We start from the raw sequence: 24,368 nt of genomic DNA, 5'->3' as shown, positions 1-24,368 counted from the left end.
ATACCGAGCATCTTGAAGGTTTTGTGGCAAGTCATGAATACCCACATTAAATGAACATTGGCATATTTATTATAACTTTAGCAATAGGAAAGTGCTTTGTGGTTTGGATGTCACCATCAGCTGTGGACAATGTTCTCACAATTGTGCATTAATAGCATGCCCTCAGGAACAGTTTATGCAGTGACTATACAAATGCGTGACGGGTACGGTATCTGTTGGTATTTTGTGCACTGCATGCCTTTATATTTTACTGGACGGAAATGAATAGGCAGAGTTGTAGGTAAGTGATTAAAGCTCTGGAATTATAACTAGAATGTTGAGTATCCAAATCCTATATGTGGCACTGCAGTTGTAACCTTCAGCAGGGTACTTTGCTCTGATTGCTTGAGGGAAATGACCTGCTATAAAAATAGGTACAAATATGCAGTAAATTACTTTGGATAAATACATAATCCAGATTTTAAAGGATTCATAAATAAAAAAGCACTAAATCTTATGTCTTGTGTTGTTACTCATTTCATTCATTATCTTAAAACTCCTTCTTGTATCTGAAATAAGGAAAATAATGTGAAAAGGGTAATTGAAATTTGATTTATTGCATCAAACATTTTGGTTGATTTTGCATTAGATCAAGCAAAAAATGACATAAAATAGGTGGCCAATTGCGGTAGTTTAGGTAATCTAATTTTTTGACAATTTTGTGGGGCTGTTGAATATGAATCATGATTTGAAAGATACATTAAAAAAAAAACTCTGTGACAATGCAATGTTCATATATTGACCAAAACATTAAGTAAATTACCATTTTTAATGCAAGTGTTTAAAAGAGACATTACTTCATAATTCTATCAATCAAGTTATTTATTTGGATTGGATTTAATGATTTGATAAATAGACAACATATGGTTGTAAACTGAAGCCTCAAAGTTTATTACTGTAGCTTCTTCAAGTGTTTGGAGACATATCAGAGGTAATGCCATCTACTATCTTATAAAGACTATAAACGCCCCCAGTGGACACTGCCTCATTTATCAAAGGCTTCTAGCAATTCTTTAATCCTGTAGGCAGGCTCCTTGTACAGTATGTGGCTTGCTTAGAGACAGAAACTCTCTTGTCTATATGTAGAACAGTTGTTGAGAATTTGTTGTGCAGCTGTGACATGTTAGTCCAATGAAACCTGAGCTTTAAATCCATCTCTCCAACCCCACCATCTCCGTTTACAGATGGTGTAAATATTAACCTCCCTGACTTACATCTACCTGTTTTGCAGTTCCCTTGCAGCAAAATTAATATACTGTATCACAACAAAACTTACATAAATGCATAGATTACTGGAAAATAATGTTTTGAATAACTCCATTTGAGGTGAGGTAATGATGGCAAATTAAAGGAATTATATTTGTTAATAAGTAAATAAAAATAATATAGATATAAACAAACTAAGAAAGTGCTTACGTACAGCATTTTAAAAAAATGTAACTTGACACATTTTGTTATTTTGAATGGAAAATAGGTTATACCTACCTGATTGTGCATTTGGATCACTGCTATGAACCCTGTGACTGCACACAGGGAAGAATGAGAAAATGTTGGTGGACTCCTTCAGCCCACCTGTCTTTGAGTCACTTGGGCTCTCAGAGTCCTACAATCTCTACTTCTGGGTTGCCATCAATTTAGTAAATTGTCACTGACAGCACCACAATCTAAAATACACCAGCCTAATCACAGCATTGAGTTTTGAACAAGCTAACGAGACAGTGATGCTGTAGTTGACTGAAGCCAATCATAACCTTGTGGCACATGTACAGTACAGTACATAACCTGCTTATGTAATATTGAAGATCTGGCAATATATAGACTAGAGGGTTCATGCTGGAAGCAGTCCTGTTGGTGACTTGAACAAACTTTGAAGAAGTCTTTTTTTTCAAAATCACAAATTGTATTTCATTTCAGATTTGTGGCAATTTTCTTTGAATGAGAGATAAATGTAATTAAATTATCTGCAGTTTACAGTTGTAACATGAACAAGTTAAAAAAAGAAGGATTATACTCACTAATAATTAAAAACAACATGATTGAATACTAAAACCGTAGATAGAGTTGTATGTCAGATATAAAGAATCATTTAGAATGCTGTCGGATAATTAAAATGTTTTAAAATAGGATAATAGTCTTTAGAAAAATCCCTTTAATTAAATCTGAAAGATACTATACTGCTACAAGCATGACATGAGTAAGGTTACTGTGGTCTAAAAAGGCAAAAGTGCACATGTTGATGACAGAGATCGATCAAAGATGTGGAAACAGCATGGTTCCAGAATAATGAGGCAAAGCATTGAAAAAGGTGCTTTTTCAGCACTGCTCTTCTGAATGCTTGCATCACTATTCAAGATGTGATGAGACTACCAATTTCAAGAATGCTTTGTTGATATGTTATCAGAGACACAAGAGGAATTTATTTTCCAGCAGAAAGTGAGGTTTCAACATTGAAATGAGGAAATGCACTGCTCATTTCCAAGACAAAACATTGTGGGGGCCTAGATGACATCAGGACCCAGTCTTGTACAATATGCCCATTGTTGGTAACGTTTTTGATTCCTGCACTCTCCCTAGTCAATCAAGGCCGTTGATGATGGAAGGGTGGGGGCAGGGGGCAACAACAGCTCTTAACTTCTTTAGATACAGTATATTTGTGTTTTGTTCTTTTTATTAAAAATATTCAAACACACACAGTTTTTTAGATGTTCTTCTGTTACTTTAAATAACACATTTAAAACATTTAGACTAACATTTTATAGACTAGCCAATGAGCTTGTGATATAAATGAAGGAAGGCAGGTCAGATTGGCACCTGAAGTCTCCACGTCCAAAACATTGTTTTTGTTTTTTAGCTCTTGCTAGTGTGGAAGTGACTTCCTCTTGCTTGTTTAAAAACATATCTGCCATGATAAAATTAAGGAGTCTGTGCTAAATGAATTGTCATATAATGTTTACATCTGTAGAGTTTATTTTACAAATCTTTTAAGTACTTTAAACCCATTGATTTAGTTTACTTTCTGGAAAAAGCAGATGGAACTTCTAAAATTCACTCAGAAAGCCACATAGAACCTAGAGTATGTATATTAAACAGTGTACACAGTGCACACATTTTCATTTGACAAAACGTTTTGGTTACATTAAGAAGTAAAGGATTATATAACATTGAAAGCAGCAATTTACAGCATCTAAAGGTGATGGAATAAAGTGCTTATTGATAAAGCTAAACCTGCGACATTCCAAAACTGATATCCTGAACATAGGAAATGAAACACCCTTTACCTTTCTATTCCATTTGAAAAATTTTTAAAAATCCAGACAATAAAAGAACAAATGATCTATAATCTAAAAGGAAAAGACACAGTGAAATATATTCCTAGTGACTGCTGCTATTTAGTCTGGAGCTGGTAAAGCATTTTTCTTGGCTGCAAAACCTGAGTGCCTGGACTGGATTCATATGATTTTTTTGCAATGGTCAGTTATTGGCACCATCTAAACAGAGTCATATTAAACGGAATAATTGACCTCTCCTAGTTGGCAACAGGTACAGTGTTATTAGTACCATGCTCTACTGTGTCTATATATCTAAAGGAAAAATGTATGCATTTGTTAGTCATTAACACCAGCTGTATTTTAAGACCAACACCCACTGAGTAACAATATACCTCATGCCTTGCATCTTAAATCTCTGTTTGGATTGGTGTATAGATATGCTGTATGTTGAAATATTCGTTCCAAGTAATTCTGGATTGAAGTTTAGAAATAGCTGGTGCCCCATAAATGTGTTACTTTATAAGCAAGAACCATTACTTTTTTTAAGGAAATGCTATTATCTAATCCAGCTGCCCAGAAAGTAGACATTTGTAAATGCGTAGTAAAGGTCTGATATCACATCTTGACAAAACAAATGCTCTGATGTCTTTATGACTTGATATACAGTAACAGAGTTTTAATATTTTGCTATTAGTAGTGCCATTATAGTTATCATTGTGGTTGTGTCAGTTTGGTCTTCATTAGATGGGTTGTTGAAAGTGCTATGAAAAAAGATATCCCCAGTGGAAGTGCTCAGGATCTCTGGGCCTAGACTACAGATAGCTCAGTGCTGCATGGTGCAAATTGCTTCTAGTTAAACTGCTTGTGTGGTCCCCCAAGTTGGCGGAGGTGCAGTGATGTGGAATCCTTATTGCTTAACACATCCAAGATGCCATCTTGGATGAACAAACAGCAAATTAAATAGACAATGGAACCCTAATGAATTACTGACCTTATGTAATCAGGCAGTGTGTATCAGATCACGTATTAGTCCTCAAGTGACTAGAGAACATTATCATAAGAGACAAAGGGCCATATTCAAGTGCTGTATGTGTAGTACAATTCATGTGATATTTTCTTAGGAATACATTATTATTTTTGCTGTGTTTTGGCAATATTCGTCCTAACCTGTGTCCTCTGAGAAGTAACCTTACAGCTGACACATATAGTACAGTAGCTCTCTAATAATGTTTTTTTGTTATTCTAAAAGCCTCGGTTTTATTAATCGTAACAAATGCAGCCTGCTTTCTAAATTCAATTAGCTTAAGTATGAACTTTTATGTCTTCTCTACATGCTAGTTATTCCAGGTGAGTTATTTTAAAAAATTGTTAATGATACTGAAATGTCGAAAAATGGGTATATTGGTTTTGTGTGGATAGATCTTTCAGGGAGGCTGGATTGCCATACTGTATGCATTGAAGATTGCTTACATTGCTCTCTAAATTAATTCCCAGACAATTTAATTTACGCATAATGTAAATCCAGTTCTCCAAAAATGAACAACAGCTGAAAGATGCTATAGACTACGCTCTGCTCCTGCAGCCACCACTTACACCTTGATTTAGTAACTTATGTCATCTTTCTTGAACTCTTGAGTTAGTTGTAGAAAGATTTAAACTTTGATATGTTGAAATACTGACCTCAATACAAATTATTTGTTTTTTATTTGATTTGATTGGATTTTTTAACCCAACCTGCTGAACCTGGGTCTAAATCACCAAACAAATCAACCTTGTTTGACATTGCACTCAGCGAATACTCATGTCAAGTACCGGTTTACAGTATAATGTAAGGATCTCAACAAACGTTGTTTTGTTGAATGTTGGAAGCAGCAAGAGAATCTTTATCCTCTGGTTTCATCTAAAAGAATACTCAAGAATTTATTGAACACAGTTTTCATCATGATCTAGCTTTACTAAATCGAATCAGAATTTATTTCGTGCCTTCAGTTGAAGATACCTGGTTCCTTTTAATGTTTTTAGTAATATTGAAGGTATCATAGATAAGTGTGCATCAGAGTCCAGGCTCCAGAGGTGAAGCGATCATCAGGCCTTTATTTTTCCACTGAATTACTTTATTTCAGTGCTTCTCCTCTGCCAGTTTTCTTGGGGAGGTTTATCATTATAGTGTGTAACAAACAGCTTTTGTCAAACCATATCTTAGTAGCCACTTCTACTTTTTGGCTCAACTGACATTTTTTGTGGTCAAGAGTACCTGTCTGTTACTCTGTTCATTAGGCTATTAATAACAATCTGCAGTCTGCTCCTTTGTTTTCATCAAATGACACCTGTTTTTTTATTGAATAATTGTCTCTGTCTGCTGTATGTACTTATATTTGTGAAATATCACAAATAAATGTTTTCAACAAAACTTATTAAGCAGTGGCAGCTTTTAGGTAACAGGTTGTCAGGACTCTGATTACAGTTACAAAAGATAACATCCAACAATGCTCTGATTATATTCATGTTATATAAGATACAATCCTATCCTTCAATATTATCAAAAAGCATGCATTCATGTTACAAAAATCAGTTAGCTCTTGGTTTATAGCTTGACACAAGCTGTCACCTTTAATTCAGTAAAAGAATTAAAGCCTAAATGCCTTTTAGAATGTACCAATTTCATTAAATCATTAGAAATAAGTGCACACAAGCCATTGAATCTTCAAATGGAGCTGTTCCTACCATCAGATGTTTTGGAAGTGGATTACATTTATGAATAACAAATCATTGCTATTTTATATATCAGCTTCATTAATGCCAGTTGTACGACTGGTTGACATTTTTCACTGATGTTGATTCAGCTGAGTTTTTTATATGGTCAAGTCCTTTTAGCTTTATGCTGTTGCCCCTTACTAAATCAGAAGTAGATCAGAAGTATTAGTTGGGTTTTGAAAAATGTAAAGCAACAAATCCACCGCCCGCATGGTATGAATCATTTTTTAACTAAAACTTGCTGCTCGGTTAATACAGTCTCTCTTAAAACTGCTGAGGGTTTTAAGTTAGACCTCAAATTCAATAAACCTATAAACCTGTATCCAGCTTTTAATGCCTTTCATTGCCTTTCTAAGTTCATGTGAAAAAAAATGTCAATGATTGTTTAAGCTGCAGTTAAGATAGCAATTTATATTTAATCTTATTTGCAGTCTGATTTCAAATTCATTCATTTCCATTCTAGTCATGGTTATGTTAAGTTTTTAGTGATATTACAATGGCTTTCAATAAAAGTCACACTTTCAAAGCTGTCTTTATAGATATATCTAAGACATTTGATACTGTGGGTTACATAATTTGTTTATAGAAGTTACATAGTACAGGTCTTGATATAAACTCCCTCCCATAGTTCTAGACTGACAGTACATAAACAGTATAAAGTCTGACACATTTGTTGTACAACCTTTTCTACTTACTAAGGGAGACCTACTGTACTGTACAAGGTCCTGTCTTCAGCCTCCACTTTTTTCCATGTTAACAATATTGCTCAGGCAAAAGACAACGCATCCACCTACTGTACATGCCAACAATACCGTAATCTTATACCCAGCTGGACCCACTTTTTTCAATAACGACATAATGTAATTGCAGTTTATTTCAGTAAGCTTCAGCAGGCTTTCTGTGACTTTATCTTTTGTTAATTTGATGCTATGCACTAAGAACAACTCAAATTGCTCCATTAGTAACGATCACAGTTTTTGTAAGAAAGATCAAATAAAAATGACTAAATTTCTTCTTGTTGGATTGTGCTGTGAATTTCAAAGTTATATTAACACCTTTCTTTCTATCTTTCACATTAACGAATGTCATATGATCTTTACTCTTTGATTGGCCATATCTGCATACTAGACAAATGATTTAATGGTTTAAGTTAATTTACCGATCTTTAATTGGAAAAACAGCTCCTTATCTTCATAATGTATTGCAATGTTCTGTGCTGTCTCATAATTTTAGATGTTCTCTTATCTAGCTGAACCTCCCAAGAGCAACTACTGACTTTGGTCATATATCTTTTTTGTTTGCTGCTGTCAACAAATGGTAGACTCTGCAGAGTCTGCTGAAACTGTCTCTTATGTATCGGAGACCATTTTTGCACAGTTAAATCTTTACTGTTGCTCCTTCTTCTGTTGCTTGTTGTTACTCCTGTCACGTTCTGTCAAGCTGTTAACATATATTGAGTATATAAGTAGGACCATAGAAATCGAACCCGGGACCCCAGCAGTATGGCAGCAATGCTAACCACTGCTCCATGGTGCCACTCTGAGTGGAGAATGTTTAAAGCAAAATATTTCTAAAAACCACATAGATCAAATTGAAACATAAAAGAAGTATATGGGCTACAAAAATAAAGGAATTACTTTTGCATTGAACTTTAGAACACAGTTACCAATTTTCTGTGTTTTTAGCTTTATACATAAAAGCCCATACAGTACAAAGTTACAAAATATATATAGAACAAATAAGAGTAGATACAGAGTTTTACTAGCAAAGCTTCATGTCTCTGATCTTCTAATTTATCCATGTGAACTCAACTACTGTATACTTGAAAGCATAAGGTCCCACAGACCCCCCTGGGCCAGTATGGTGACTTTGAAATTTCTCTGTTATGCTCAGAACTGAAGCTTCGGAGGTCACCCGCTTTGAACCACAATGGCAATTTGCATTTTGTGCTGAAGCATCCTGTAAAACAATGGTCTCAACATTTTCTTTTAAATGTATCAAATATCTGTTTATTCTTTAAATTATCAGGTTGTTCAGAAAAAATGAAATGCTGGCGCTAAAGACAAATTTCATCCACTTTATGTATTGTCCCCCGTTCAGATATATCCTTCTCACCTTAAGTTCTTTCCTGTTCAAAAACTAGACAGAGAAATAAATAGAACTGTAGCCTTTAAATTAGCTGGATATTTATAAATATATTTAATTGATTCATTTTCTATATTGCTTTTCTGATACTTTTCTATGTACAGTATACGTAAAAACATGCTGCCGTTCTATCTACTTTCTCTACCTACTGTACAGTAGCTATGTACTGTACAGTAGGTACAGTACTGTATATACAGTACTACATATATAAACTTTAAACACATCTTATCACAAACACGGTAAAAATACTCTTCTTCAGTGATGTATATTAATAAAAAGTAATGTCAGCATTTCATGACTTCAGATTTGTAACCTTTGCCAAAAGAATGCTTCACAATTTGAATGTGAAATGATCTGATTGGATTTGGCAGTTCAAATGAATATTTAAATTCATGTCTTTGGATGTCCTAGTCATAAATCTATAGTGAACTGATATACCTCTGAATTCTAATGCACTCCACACCACTGTCATTCTGTTATTTCTTACTACTTTTAAGCACATGGGAAAGCCTATAGAGTGAACAGGCCATTTGCCATTTTAGTTTATTTTATTTCTGGTAGTTGGCTCATTGAAGGACCTTGTCCTGCCATGTTTTTGAATGATCCCACATTCCTGTATATCTTTTCTCTTCAGATTTACTTTTAATTAGAACATTAAATATTAGCAGAAGCCCATTCAAATAAAAAATAAACTTTTGCCTACAGCAATTGTTTCTTTTATCTGATGAATACAGTTCATTTACAGGGATAAAGTTGTGCTTAATGACTGTAGTTCATGGCCATATTTCTCTGGGGCATTAGGAATTAGACGCTAATCTTAGAAGGCCTTTTGTTTCTCCTAATACTGCATGTCCTTACCTCAGACTATTAGGATAGAAGTGATCAAGTGTAGAAAAGGCAAACCCAGGCATACCAGCCTTATTAGAACAGGTCAGTTCTAAGATCCGTAAGTGTTTGAGCAGGCTTAGCACTGATATTTACACAAGTAAAGTGAGTGATACTGGATGTCTGTAGACTTTTGGCCTTGCGTCCCTGTGTAAGAATAAATAAAGATTATGTAACCTAACAGCATCTGGTATGTATGAGTGAAAATTATGATTATCCTGGATCACACCATTCCAGGATTGGAGCTGCCAGACTGCTGCATGATACTGAACCCAGGCTGATTTTAGTACTTAGTTACCAGTATGCTGCAGTCACACTTTTGAAAATATAAAAGTAATGTGAATAATCAAGAGTTTGCTTGTACAATGCTCACAAAATTAAATTCAAAGGCTATGTGTCAGGAAACTAGTTGGTAGAACAGGAGGATCCTTATGCAGAACCGTGATTCTCACAGAATGCACAATAGAACAGGCACAACCCAAAAGACATAGCCCAGGGGCTTGGTCAATTAGGGTGGCAATGAGTCCAGTAACCAGGGAAATCCAAAAGGTGTGGTCAAAAGGCAGGAGCAAAGATTTGGTACCAGGAGATCAGTCAAAAGGCATCAAAATGCACACAAGACAATTCTACAGGAGGCTTCTCAATAGTAAGTATGGGGTGGTGTGTGAGGGAACTTTAAATATGAAGGAAAAGGGATGTGGTTGGATAATTGGTCTGGGAGTGAGAATTTGAGGAATCTGGTGCATGTGGGAATGTGATGGGTTCAATTAGGAATGAGATTGTGAAACAGTGGGAATGCAAGGGCTTTTTGCGAGGGAGAGTGTGGGACTTGACACTATGTGATTGAGATTAGCTGGAATTTATGTTAAATTTCCCTAATCCTAAAAGACAGCTTTAAAGAGTCTATAACCTCTCTATACAGATTGTATACAGTTAAGAAAGGGAAATTGTGAATTGCTTTGTCTGACATAGTGCCACAGTAAATATTCTTCTGGAGAAGCAGGATTAATTGTGTGAACATGACTTCACCCTATATTGTTTCAAAACGTGCGGCAAATCCCATTCATGCTTTTACAGATATTCTAATCATATAACATTTTTCCTCATTTTTAGTGTGCCATGGCTGTATGTGAGTCCAATAGAGTTGCCATTGAAAAGCTGAGCTGACAATAGGAACTGTAAAATTCTATGCTTCTTTTCACAATGTGAAAAGATCAAAACAAAAATACCAAGCATGGCTGGGAACAGGCACAACTCCAGCTGACTCAAAAAGTAATTTTAACTTCCTGGTCAGCTGCACTTTTCACTTTGGCTTGGCTAAGGAACACAGAATTAACTCCACCCCAAGCTTTTTTTCAGAATTCTGAGGACAAATGACACTAGTTTATAAATGGACTCTTATTTGGAACATCATCTAGGATTAGCTGCCTGGAAGGTTGGAATATTTGCATATTAATATTAAAATATTATAACAAAAACACAATTTAACAAATTAAATCTAAAATATGGCAAGAGCAAAAGAGAAATCACTGGTCTCCTTGCTAATGTTTGGAATAATTTATAGACTAATGCTTGGTCTCAGTGAATTAAAACAATCCACTTTGTATCTCTGGGTGTTACCAGATGTAAGAGTAAATATTTTCTGATACCTGTTAGCACTGTTATGTTATTTAAATTTTATACTTATTTTCTTTCATTACTCTGTATCTGTGCCATACTGTAAAAATGGCATTGTTGTAAATTAGGATTTGGTCTCAATTCATGTATCTCATTAAAAAAATAAATACAAATGAACATTTTCTCCTTAAACCTGAAGCAGCCCAACTGCTTGTACTTGTACTAACAGAACATGTCTTATAATCCACTATTACTTGGTTTATCTTGCAGGTTTAACATCTGAAAAGATGGCCCATTTTGTACTCCATTGTGGATCTCTCTTAATAGCATTGACATGCTACTTAATGGGGTCAACTTCTTCGCTCAACCTTGAGGATCCAAATGTTTGCAGCCACTGGGAAAGGTAAAAACCAAAACCAAACTAGTACTAATCAGTCCACTTCTGGGAAGTGCCAATGCATAATTTATATGCATTCTATCATTTGCTTTTCCAGGTTTCCATTGCAAAAAATAAAAAAAGCTTTACAGCTTTTTATAGCTGTAAAATACACCACCTAGTACTGTATATACTGTATATTCCTACCCTTACTATTTGGAAAATTACAAAACCAGACATACAAATTTTTAAATAATATTTTATCCAAAACCTGAACTAAAATTTCTAAGGTTAAAATAACTTATACTAAATAAAAGCTAAAGAGAAAAAACTGAAATATGTTGATTGCATAAATATTCTGATTGGTGAATACAGTAGTTGAAGTACCTTTCACAGCAATTACGGACTCTGACAATCTTACACACCTCCTTGGTGCAATTTGTTTCCCATTCTTCTTGGAAGATGTGCAAATGATCTCTCAAGATTTTTGGAAATCACTTTTGGTCAGTAGTTACAAAGCCTTACCACAGATAAAAGGTAATATTTTTTATTACTTAATCTTTCCAATGTCTATTGGACCAATTCAATGGAAAGAAAAAGAAAATTATAGTAATGAAAATTTGCTGAAGTGGAATCATTTGCTATATTTTTTATATTTCTTTCTCACATATAATTGATATCCAAAGCTTTCAAAAATAACCCATTTAAGAGCAGCAGATTTTAAAGAACAAAGATAAACTTAGGTTTCCCAGATAGTTTTCACACTGTCTGAGCCATTTTAACAGCCGTTGGCATTGTCCATGAAAGAAATACTAATATGAAACATTGTCTTTTCACAGTTTGTGTTAAAGAGTTTGATTTGTTTTGCTCTGTTTGTTTAGAGATCTCTCACATTCCACATTCACTGTATTTTGTAGCCAAAAACAAAATTCAGACAGACAGATTTAATATTTATTATACATTGTATACATTCATTTTAAACTTTTGCAATCACCTCTAAGAAGGATATCTTGTTAAATGTTTGTCCAACTTGCTGGAAATTACACAGATGTGATTGAGGGTATGTGAAATACATTGAAATGAAAATTCCCCCCAAAATAAGCAGTGCTAGCTACAGTATGCTACAATGACTGTTTATTATGAGTACCATATTGATTGAGTACCGGGTCTGTATACATTATAACAGAGATAGAGAATCCTGGTCACACTTGAAACATTGATGGAAGATGGAAGAGTTTTTCAATTGATCCCATTTAGGCAATAATGGACAAATGTAAGTCATTAAGAGCAGAGCTGAAATGAAACCCTGCAGATACAGTGATTTTCCAGGATTAGTGCTGCCCTTTCTTGCTTTATTACATTGGGACCACTGGGATAAGCATGTCCTGAGGAATCACATCTTTTACACGTTAAGTGGTATCCTGAGCACAGAGCAAATATACAGTAAAATTCTGACAAGCCTACACGTCTGCAAACCATATGGAAAATCTTGTTTAGAAAAGCAAAGACCTATCAGAAGTGACACTGTAAATACACACCCAATTGGCTCTTTTCTAGATTAAAGTGGTATGACGAACTACACCTGGATATCCCTTGACCCAAATGCACTTGAATGTTGAATTTAGATAAAAAGTTGTTTTGCTGGACCACAGCCACAGGGGCCACAGGACACAATAAGTGACTCAGCAAATAACTGTTAAAACACCTAATGATCCCTTTGTGCCTTATATTCAGTGGCTGACTCCTGCTGTATGCGCAATCTCAGTTATCAGCTTGACAAGTGTGCATGAGTCATCTGATTTAGGTCGCTCAGAAACATCTCAATTTTCTTAGAGGGTCCCCAGTGTCAGTTTCTTTACTTATTGGATCCTCTCATATCTGAGCAACATTGTTACATATTAGAACAATATTATGAAGAGAGTTTTGTGTCACAGAGTCATGACTGTAAGCTTGTCGACCTAATTCCTTTATATAGCACAAACAGATGATCATGATGCTATTGGTGTTTGCCAAGCATTGCAACAATTGGTTCTGGAACATTGATTCTTTTTCAAAGTACCATTCACATACATTACAGTATCTCTGTTCCCATCTCTTTCTGGGGGAAATTTGGAATTTCATGTTAATTGGATGAATTATCATTCTTCTTAGAGGTGATTACAAGACTTAATATCCATCCTACAGTATATACTGTAAATTTGTACACTAGGTGAACATGCTGTACAGTATATACTGTACTTTAAATATCAACATTTATATACATCTAGAGTGTACTGTATATATGTGCATGTCATAGACATTTTATGCTTCTCTTTTCTTGCATTGCAACACACTATAAGATATACAATAATCATTAGAGTAGGTAGCTGCTAAGCAAATCTTTTAAATGTTTCTTGTGGTGTCTTAGTGACCATGTTGATAACATCCAGTATATATGACATAAAAATCAGAATTACGCATCCTGAAATATGCACGTTGTTAAAGTTGCATTGAAGTGTTAATTATTGCAGAGTAATTAGAAATTGTAGCTTGTCAGTCCAGTATAAAAGAACAATAGTTCTGTCTTATACATCTGTCACATTGCATGCAAAGAGTATTGGGACAGGATACAGACAGATATTCAAGACTATGTAGATTGTATGGAGCCAAGTTAAAAAAATGTTTTTCCAAAATCCAATATATTAAATAATACATCAAGCTTGTGAAATATATACTAAGATCTATATCACCAGATCACAACATAACTATGGATTGGCTTTATATATTCATTTAAAAATTCCTATGTATCATTTATGTTATGACTGCTTAGGAGTGAGGGTGTTTAGGAGTTAATTAGGAGTTTAATACTGTATGTTGTAAACCACCAAATTTAATTTAAAAAACATTCATTATGTTGTAATTTTGCTGTTAAAACACTAATGTAGCATTTGTATTGGACAAAATACAGTATGTGTTAGCATTAATTCATTTCATTCTTGAAATGTTCTCAAAATGTTATATTTTGAAAATTATTAAAGAACAAGAGTAGTTTAATAACTGTGGTTCAGATGTTTCCTTTCCTGTCTTATACTAGCGTATTTGCCAGATACGGTAATTGTTGCAAGACTTTTGCCTAAGTGAGTCCATGTCTCTGCTTTCTGTTGATCAAATTTTGTCTATATTGTATTGTCTTAGGTTCAATTATAGAAGACATACGGGTTTCCATCAGTAATATGGAAGCAAAACATAAGCAAAAAAAAATAAGCAGTGATGAAAGTCTTAAAGAGGTTTCTTAAGGACAAGAGGTCACATATTGTACACAAAATTCTGGAAATGTTTTTCAGGTGAAATAAATCTATGATAAAGCAATTCTGAAACACCAGAGCACACATTTGCATGCTTAAAAAACTGTATTTTTAAATGTTTATAAAGTAAAATTGGTTGGAACAGGGGTAATGTTGCACAGGACTATTCAATATGGGAGAACTCTTTGCTGTTCCATAAATCATTTCCCAGGAGGACAGAAAGAATCTGATATTTAATCCCCTTTGTTGCACCTTAATGGATCAGTTGTTAAGCCACTTAATGGGCTTATCATTATGTATTTCTTGGTGAGTTATGAGACCACACACACTTCATATAAATAGTATATCTACTAGTAATTGAATATGCACTTTTCTTCCCTCAGCTATTCGGTGATCGTTCAAGAATCCTATGCACATCCCTACGATCAGGTATACTACACCAGCTGCACTGACATACTCAACTGGTTTAAATGTACCAGACACAGGTAAGTTTTAGAATCTAAGTGGTTAATATTGGGTAGTGTTGGTATTAGCTACTGTCATAAGGCTTTTATTTTCTAATAATTGCAATCCTCATAGAAATGCTCACAAGTATGGCATTTATTTGATTAATACAGTACTTTGCTGTTTTTAATTTACATTTGAAAAGATATCAAAATGCGTTTCCAAATACAATAAGTGATTCATTTTTGAAATAACAAGGAAAATGTACTGTAAATGTTCCTGCTCAGAAGTTTAATTTGCAAGATTTATTTGTAGTTTGTTGAAGCTTACTGTTTTAGAAAATAATTCAGATAACACTAGAGGACACAATTGAATCAGATTATAATTTACAGTGTTCTAGATACTGTGCAGTATAAGTAAGATACACTATACAGGACAGTGAATCCTCACTTGTCAAAAAGGTATTTTTGTAGCAGATTCTTATTTTTGATCTAATTAGATCAAGGTGTTGTCTTGTAGAATTTATTTGGTTAGAATAACTACTTTGCTCTTTTCTTCTTGCTTTCAGAGTAAGCTACAGGACAGCTTATAGACGAGGAGAGAAGACAATGTACAGAAGGAAATCCCAGTGTTGCCCTGGGTTTTATGAGAGCAGAGAGATGTGTATTCGTAAGTAGTGTGTACAGTATCCACATGCTTAAAATCAACAAATGTGCACTTATGACAAATACAGAAACACAAATTTTGAAACCTAAATAAATAAATTACAAGTCATGAACATAAACCCTCTCTATATAAATCATTGTTTTAAGAAACTGTATATTCTAAATTAACTGTACATGTACAGCATAACAAAATAATTCAAAGGTAAATATACGATACAATACGATACACTTTATTAATCCTCAAGGGCAAAATTCAGATGTCAACATGGCTCAAAGACATATAGTAAAGAACACAAAAACACTGCACAGACATAACAGTTATTTCAGGACATATAGCTCAGTACATTGACACAATTGATTATACCATTCAGTACACAAGAACAGTAAACAACAGTAAAGGTCCAAGATTAGAAGTCTTAGAATACTTTGGACATATTCAGTGCTTGGGTGGGTGCAAGTAGAAGTTCAAGTTCAATATTTTATTTTATAGTTCATGGAATTTGGTTCTGTGAGCTGCTACAATTAAAGATATACTGTACAATACAAACACATATGCATCTTCACATTCACAAACCATCTTAAACACAATAAACCATCCTTAACATCCTAAAAAGGATCTCCTAAACCTCTCTGTGGTGCATCAGGAAGCTAAAAAGCAACACTGAAGAGGCTTTTTTTGTTTGAAATATCCTCGTGAATACATTTCTAAACCATTTGTAACTGGTGGCATCTCCTTAAACAATGATTTTGGCTAGATGGTTTTGTAAATGATTATCATTCTTTTGCATTACCTTTTATAATTTTTGATCCATTCTTTCTTATAGAATTCCTTCAAGGTATTGAAATGTGAAGGTTTTTTATAGGAATAGCTAACCCCAGGTCCTACCGTATGAACACTAATATTTGACATCACTCTGGGGTTCTTTGTGATTTCCTGGATGGATGTTTGGGTTGCTCTTAGGAAAACCTTGGCAGGATAGCCATTCCTCTGTAGAGTCCGTCTATATTCAGTCTTGAATATTTTCCATTTGTAGATTTTCTGTCTGAAAGTTCATGGATAGAGCCCTAAATGTTTAGAAATGTTTTTATAACCATCTCCAGACAGATGAGTATCAACTACTCTTTGTGATGCCCCACTGGGCGTGGTGAAATGAAATTGTCTAAAGTAATAAATGGTTCCAGGATAACAAACACATCCTTATAAAGCTGTAAGTTTAAAACCAGTGCTCTTAATTTTTGTAGTGTACTGAATAAAAAACAGCTACTGTACCACAAACCAAACCAAACCTGTCTTCTGTCTTCTGTCTTCTGTCTTCTGTCTTCTGTCTTCTGTCTTCTGTCTTCTGTCTTCTGTCTTCTGTCTTCTGTCTTCTGTCTTCTGTCTTCTGTCTTCTGTCTTCTGTCTTCTGTCTTCAGATAACTGATACCACTTCATGACAGACTGACTCAGAAAGCCTCAGCTTCCTGCTTTTTACGTACTTAACTGACCAATCATCTTGCCCCAAAGGGTCAGGTGACTGAGGATAGCTGCTAATTCTCCAAAAGGTTTGTGGGAATGGAGTCCAGACAAGGCTGCCATTTTGTCTGGACCAGCTGTATTCTCATAAAATTGATTTTAAACCATTTTTAAGCAAACACAGGCTTTTAGTAAACAAGGGTATCTTTGAAGTCTTTTATTGTAAATACCATAATTATACTGGGGCTCACACACTTCTTTTTCAACACTACAGGTTCATGAAGTTATTCAGTCTTGAGCTTAATATTTGTTTTATAGCCTATTTGACATCACTACACGCTCAAGATTCATATTAAGTATGAATTGAATTCATGTGTTGTTAAACAAACAATACATTTTTAAGAATTGTTCTGTCCCGATCTTAATTTTTCTGAATTTCCCTGAACATCAAGCTCCCTTTTTTAGAATAGATTTTACTTTGAATCAGATCCCACACTTACAACCACACAAGAAATAAGGCAGACTTCTGTAAATTATGTGTATCCCACATCAGTTATTTTTGTAAGTACTATAGATGATAGGAAATTTTATTTCAAGCCCAGCTAAAGACAGCAGCATATACGGTAAGGCTACAAACATGAAAATGACTAGTGCCAATATCATGATGAAAAAGTGAAAGAGATTTCTAAATGTTTACAGAATCTCCACTTACAACACTGTTGTTACAACACAATGTTGCATTAGTCATTTCATCAGCCTGAACATAATACACATCTCTAAAAAAGTTTCTTTTAAAAGAATTTATGACATCATAAAGATTTACGAGATGCTCTCATAAACTTCTTCCGCCCTTTTCAATTGCAGCATGTGCTCAGATGCTCAGATTAAGTTGGAATATCACTCAGTTTTTTATGTAAAAGCTTCCTTCCATTCATTATAAAAAAACATCTCATCATGGGTTGTAGCAACCCAGAGCCTTTCTCTGAATCACAAGTGGAACTGAGAGCACATGACTGCTCTCACCCTAGATATGAAGCTGGTTCATCACAGGGCTTTGTGAGAATTATTATTGTGTCACATGCCATTAATGAAACTGTATGGGTGCAGGCATTTTCTCAATTTTTTGAATTCCACACCTTGTGAATTAGAGCATCAGGATGGTGCAGTGATGAAGTCCATTTAGATTTGGAAATAGCAAGCCTGCTTGAAACTATGACCCAAAAAACAAGCTCCCTTTTCTCATGGTCCAAATAACAGGGTAACATCATCTACTGTAATGATTGCTGTTGACACATGATACAGTACAATCAATGCTGTGTATAAGCAAAGAAAGTCAACTGGGTGTCTATTTTTAAAATAGAATGGAGAAGTTTTATTCTTTATACTATGCCTGTCCCTCCATATTTAAATAGTTTTAGTAATGGGTTTGTATTTGGCGAATCAGGTTGCTACAGCCTGCCCAGCTCTTAAATATGCAATTGATTTAAATGTTAATGAAGAAAATTTTAAAGCCACTATTTCAAAAAGCATCTTATACAACCATTAAAGTACTTATATAATTTGTCTTGAATGAAAAATGTTAAAAATAATGCCTTCATTTCTAAACTGATGTAAACTACACATTTCACGGTACAGTGCATGTTATTTCCTTCTGGATTGGACTCAAATTTGGTATCTTATGATGTTGAGATATCTAATATTGCAAAAATAATTATAAGTCAAAAATAAAATAAGTCAAATCAGATGGTTTGGAATGATAATTCTGTATAATGGAATCATTATTAATCCAAGTGAGGAAGGTCAGATATTGATACCAGTGAATTCTCTTCCTAATCAATATTATTCAATTTAAATTGTAATTCCTTTGTTCTCTAATCCAGTCTGGCATTAATCAGCAATTTCTGCCTGGATGAGCTAGATTGATGATACTGTGTTTAGTAAAACATTTTAATTAAAAAACAACAGGCAAATATCACTAAATTACTGAACAGTAACTGTTACAGTGTTAAAACTTTTTTTGTTAGGAAAATAAGCCCTTCCCCCCAGAAAACACAATAATGTTTAATATAAAATGACACATATCCGGGAGCCTAATTTTTTCTTGTATAGATGAATAAAACACCTGTAAGTAATAAAGTAGATTCTAGTTCTTTACAACTCAGGCTTATGAATAAACTAGTTTATTAAATAAAGTTGTGTTCCCCAGTAGTCCAACTAGAAATAAATGTACAAATAAAAATATTGAGAAGTAATCTTGTATACCCTACTACTTTCTTTCGTTGATGTTTATTTTCTTCGATATGCTTGTTTTTCTTATTTCTAATGCAAAGAGAAAATTATTTAAACATATGCTGTAATTAAATGAGGATAATTCAAACTTTGCACACAAATTGGACTTCTAAACTTGTTAAAAAATAATTGGAGCCAAAACTCAGTTCAATTCAATAACAAAGGAAGTTGTTGATTCATATTTGCTTCATAGCTCTGTTAATCATATTTAAGATTCTTAATTTCCAAAGGCATGGTTTGTACAAGTGCTGTTTTCCTGAAAGGAATGAGAAAAGAGGACGACTCTACCTGTGTGTGCACAGGGAATAAATATTTCACGTCTTTCAAGGTTTAGTGTTTTGTTCAAACATTAACAATAACAGAATGCGTTTTACTGGATATACTGCGCATTTACTGTATCTCAGGCAAAGAACTCTCTGCATTCCTATACAGTATGTGGTCAAGCCTCTGGTTTAACTTCTGCATTTATGGTGTCAGATAAATTGGACTTCTTATGTGGATCTAGGTTCATTCCTAAAAACTTAATATAGAAGGTCTGTTTGGACGTGAAAGCTTGTCATTTGACCCTACTTTCCCTTGTTTTCTTTCTTCCTCCAACTCCCTGTGCCCTGCTACAGCTCACTGTACTGATAAATGTGACCATGGCCGTTGTATTGCTCCCAACAGCTGTCAGTGTGAGCCTGGCTGGGGTGGATCCAATTGCTCGAGTGGTAAGTCTTCACCTGCTGTTGTCTGTCTTACATTATGCCTACATTTCCATTCGTGCCACTGGGGCAGACTGTGGGATTAGAGAAAAGAGAGGAGAAGCCATCAATGCTGATTGCTCTTTTCTCCCTCCCCTATTTCTCAGTTTTGCCTTTTGCTTTCCTTTTGCTTTATGAGATTCTGGATAAAGTAGGCATTGTACTGTATTTGTAAGGTAGGCAGTATACAGTATATATGTCAGGTATACAGACTTCTCAGGTCTGGAAAATGTCTGTAGTTCTGCAATGCTTTGCATTTTAAATGCTGCCTTTTTTGTTGGCCTCTTCTGCTTGACTCTGCCGCTGTAAACTACACAGGTCTGTGGATGTTTCAGTGTTTAACATTAAACCATTGCCTTCACTAGATAAATTCACTAAGCACATGCTAGATGTGATAGAACCAGGTAGTTTCATCACTTTCCACCTACTGTAGATACTGAAGCTACAAGTTAATTAATACGATTTTTCAAAAAGCAATATGTGCAGAAAATAAAACAGCTGTCAGCTTCAGTAGTCGTCATAAATTAATTTGAACAGTCTGTCGCCCCTCCTATTCCTTGATTATGACAATGTTCAATTACAAAAGCAACATGATTTTATGTTCTCCTTCATAACTTTTTATTTTACCTGTGAGATGTACTGTAGTTTTCCTGCAAATATAGTGGCTTACAGCCTCTGTATAAATCCTGTCTGCAGGTCTCATATTGCAGAGCCTCATGAAAGAGCTATTGTTATGTCTGAAACTGTAATGTCTCCAGAGACTAACTAAAAGGCTGTGTTGTCTTAACAGGACAGAGAAGAGAGTTTGACCTGGAAAGATTAGTTCTGTGCTGGTACTGTTGTTCTGCATGGGATTAGAGGCGAATAAGATTTCTGTTCACATGCTTCTAAAGCTGAGTTTCAGATTTTGTTTTCTAGAAGCTGTTCAGTAACTTGACCCTAAGGAAGATGGCACTTTCATTTAGTGAATTTTCATTTCATTTCATTCACATTCAGTTCTTCTCAGTTATTCAATTCAAACTGAAAAAAGAAACTAGAGGGTGTTAATTAGTAACAGTAGTTGTAATATCGCAATAATATAAGATTAGTCAAATTAGTATGTGAACTGTTTTTAAATGTTTGAAAAATTAATTAATTTCAAATCCTGGGCAATTTCTCCTTTACATTTAATCAAGGTGTAAATGTGATAAACTTGATAAAACAGAACCGTTTTCAGTTTAATTCTGAATATAGATCACTTGGTACCTTTAAAATGTTCATTGATATATGATCTTTCCAGCATCAACAAAGTTAGAAATTACAAGGATGAAGATCAGATAATAAAGACAGCAAAGTTAGTCTACAATTAATGGTTATAGATATATGTAAATTGTCTGCTTTGTCATGTGTACATTTGAATATTCAGCTAGAGAAGACTTTTGGTTGATTGAACACACTTACAGTCTCCTCATTTTAGTGATCACAATTCAAAAGAATGAATCTCAGGTGAATTAAACTTTAGGCCTCAAGCTTCTAACTGCCTGCAAAGATTTTTTTGTATGTTCACAATTGAATTTTCATTCCGATTAAACAATAAACAGTTTTTCACCGGTTCTGTTTGATGCCATCATGAGTAATCATTTGAAGTGGGTCTGAGGATACCAGTTTTAGAAAATATAATTTCCCCACCTATTTTAAAGCATCACACAAAATTTGAGTTCTTAATTTCACATGAAAAGGTTTGAATGCATAAAATGATCAGAAGAAGATCTGGTACCAAGGTTCTGGGTTGAGAACATATTTTTTGCTGATACAGGTAGCTGTTGTTGACAAAGTTGTGGTCAGAGCTTTTCTACATCAATACTGTGTGAAAACATAACAGTGCAGTGCAGGCTTTTTCAGCATTTTCTTAGGTTGTTTCTTCTTCTTGGGGAAAAAAAGACAGCTAAGTTTGTTGTCAGTCATGTACTTTCAAGGCTGTTGTGTATCATTTTTTGTTGACTGCTCCTCATGAACTCTTTCTAAAGAACTGAGAATACCAACTTCATTTTCTAGGTCAACAAAGGCTGGCTTGTAGAAAAACTGGCTAAAAGATGGATCTTGTTCTTTCGTCTGATTTCATAAATATTTTAGCAATATAAAGAAGCACAGCAAAATACATTTTTTAGTTTCATTGGTTTGATTTCTATTCCTCTACCTCTTTTTTTCCCTTTTAATACTACCTCAGGCTGTATGTGAGAATGTATGAATCATGATAATCATTGACTGGTAAAGACATTAGTATGTACTGTATTGTGCCTGAAGTGCATCTGGTTTGTTTAGGAACATATGAAAGGTCACAAACAAACAAGAGGAGGCCATTTGGCTCTTCCTTCTTGTATGGCTGCTAACTGATAGGAGGATTTTGTCTGTATTTTCTTTAAAAGACAGAAAATTGGCTTCAGAGTGCCACAAGACTTTGTACAAAATGAGTCTCATGTTTTTTAGTTTTAAATGTTATTGGTGCTGTAGCTCACCTTAAATTTAGCTGCTAGCCTTTGTGTAGAGAACTAACCTTTGGTATAAAACAGATTGGTGGCTTACTTGATAAAAACAATCTGTGAAAATGTTCTTAAAGCAACTACAAATAACCTACATTAAATAGAACCCAATGTTTTGCCTTTGCCTTTAGTCTTTGTAGCAGTAGATCAGTCTGCAAAATCTTTACTTTATGTTACTATTGGAGCCCCAGTGGTAACATGTTAAGAGGCATGGAGGCTAAATTTAGCCAGATCAAAGGAAATCTAAAAGTAAATATCAAACTGCTTTAATCTGCTCAAACTGACTCAGCTGTTTAATGTTTCTGTACAGTTTACCAGCACCATTACTTGTGTTGTGATAGCATTAACTCTTTTCAAGTCAAATTAAAATTAAACAAGCATGAAATGCAAAACATTAACACTGTATTTCTGATAGATAATCTTTGTAACCTACAATATCTGAAATCTTAGTGTGAATTTCTTATAGCAGGGATTTGATGTAAACCTACAGTAGGTTTGACTGCAGTTCACACTTGTGTATAGATCTGATTGCCATAATAACAATGTATTGATAAACCACAACACCAAGATCAATACTTGATATTCACATGTAACTGCTTAAGGTCATCCCTCGTGCTGATTGATCTGAGGGCTCTGTCAGACACTATCATTGTAACTGTTATTGATTGTGTGTAAAGCTGTCCCACATAACCAATTGAAACACACAACTGTCTGTGCCCAATTTCATAGTCCCTCCAGTGAAGGATTCCCTATCAGATACTATTAAATAAAAAGTTGTTTTAACCCCTGACCCGTTTTTCTAACTGGGAACTTACTGTGTACAGTATGTGTTATTTGAGTCTAAATGTTATTTGAAACAAGATTTTAAACCTAAGAACGTATTTGGCTTAACTTCTTGGTTTGACCATGCAGTCTTCTTCTGCTCAGTGGTTGGGGTCATGGTAGGGAAAAGCCAGTCTCAGAATAAGGGCTAATGCATACTTTGAATTGGAAATTCAATATTGCTCTCATTTCTTCAAAATAACAAAGATGCAGACTTACTGTTGTTTGTGTCTCATGGGTCAAAGAACTTTAACAATGAAACAGAATATTGTTTTGAGTTACAAAAGGAAATCTTTTATTCTTTGCAGAGTGCAGAGGAAAGAAAAGGGGGAAATACAAGAAGCAGCTCCAGGGTACAGGCCGCGTGATTTAAATTGTAGTCTAGTTTATGAAAGGAGAACAAGACACGCAAAAGAAAATTATTTTTCCTCCAGCATGGGTGTGGTGTTCTGGTTCATCCCTTTTCAGCTGAAATGGACATTTTTTTCACTTTTTATGTCAACTAGATTATTTATTTGCCAATGGCTCCATGCCTGCAACTCTATAGAGCATTAATGACATACACATATCCAATTTCAGACATAAGCAAGGCTATGCATTAAGGTTCATGCTTTTGAATTAACACCCTTTCCAGCTGCTGCCCACATTAAGCTTCATATGAAATTGTGTCACTTGAATAATCCTGTGAGTAAAACTGAAATTTTAAAATTGTTGTTTCCCTAATCTTATCATTAAGGTGTAATACTATCAAAGACACCTCTTTTTGTCTTTAAACTAAATATCTTAGTATTTTGTAATAGTAGAATATTTAAAAACAAGATTCAGATGACATGTCTGCACAGTAAGATGTAGATGTAAGATGACAAGTATAACAAAGTCAAGTTATACTTTAGAGATACTATAAAGTGTTTAAGGATGTTTTTAAGTAATCTAAAAGTGTATGAAATTAATTTGAGATATAATTAATGTTAAGATAATTTAAGAAATTAAATTTTCACATTTAAATGATTTAAAAAATGTATTCGATTAAACTTTAAAATAAGGCCATATTTCTATAGATA

General features: G+C 34.4%; 1 protein-coding gene across 1 annotated transcript in view; it reads left to right on the top strand.

The window, feature by feature from the left end:
* The window catches only part of megf10 (multiple EGF-like-domains 10), a 97,384-nt gene that overhangs the window by 10,016 nt on the left and 63,000 nt on the right, over positions 1-24,368 (top strand). The window contains exons 2-5 of the mRNA XM_015368634.2: positions 10,980-11,112; positions 14,753-14,854; positions 15,382-15,482; positions 19,841-19,933. Of these exons, the coding sequence (XP_015224120.2) occupies positions 10,997-11,112; positions 14,753-14,854; positions 15,382-15,482; positions 19,841-19,933 (412 nt within the window). The 5' untranslated portion in view covers positions 10,980-10,996. The remainder of the gene's footprint in view (positions 1-10,979; positions 11,113-14,752; positions 14,855-15,381; positions 15,483-19,840; positions 19,934-24,368) is intronic.

Source organism: Lepisosteus oculatus, chromosome 3, assembly GCF_040954835.1.
Source record: "Lepisosteus oculatus isolate fLepOcu1 chromosome 3, fLepOcu1.hap2, whole genome shotgun sequence".
Lineage (NCBI taxonomy): Eukaryota > Metazoa > Chordata > Actinopteri > Semionotiformes > Lepisosteidae > Lepisosteus > Lepisosteus oculatus.
This window is presented reverse-complemented; position numbering and strand designations above follow the sequence as displayed.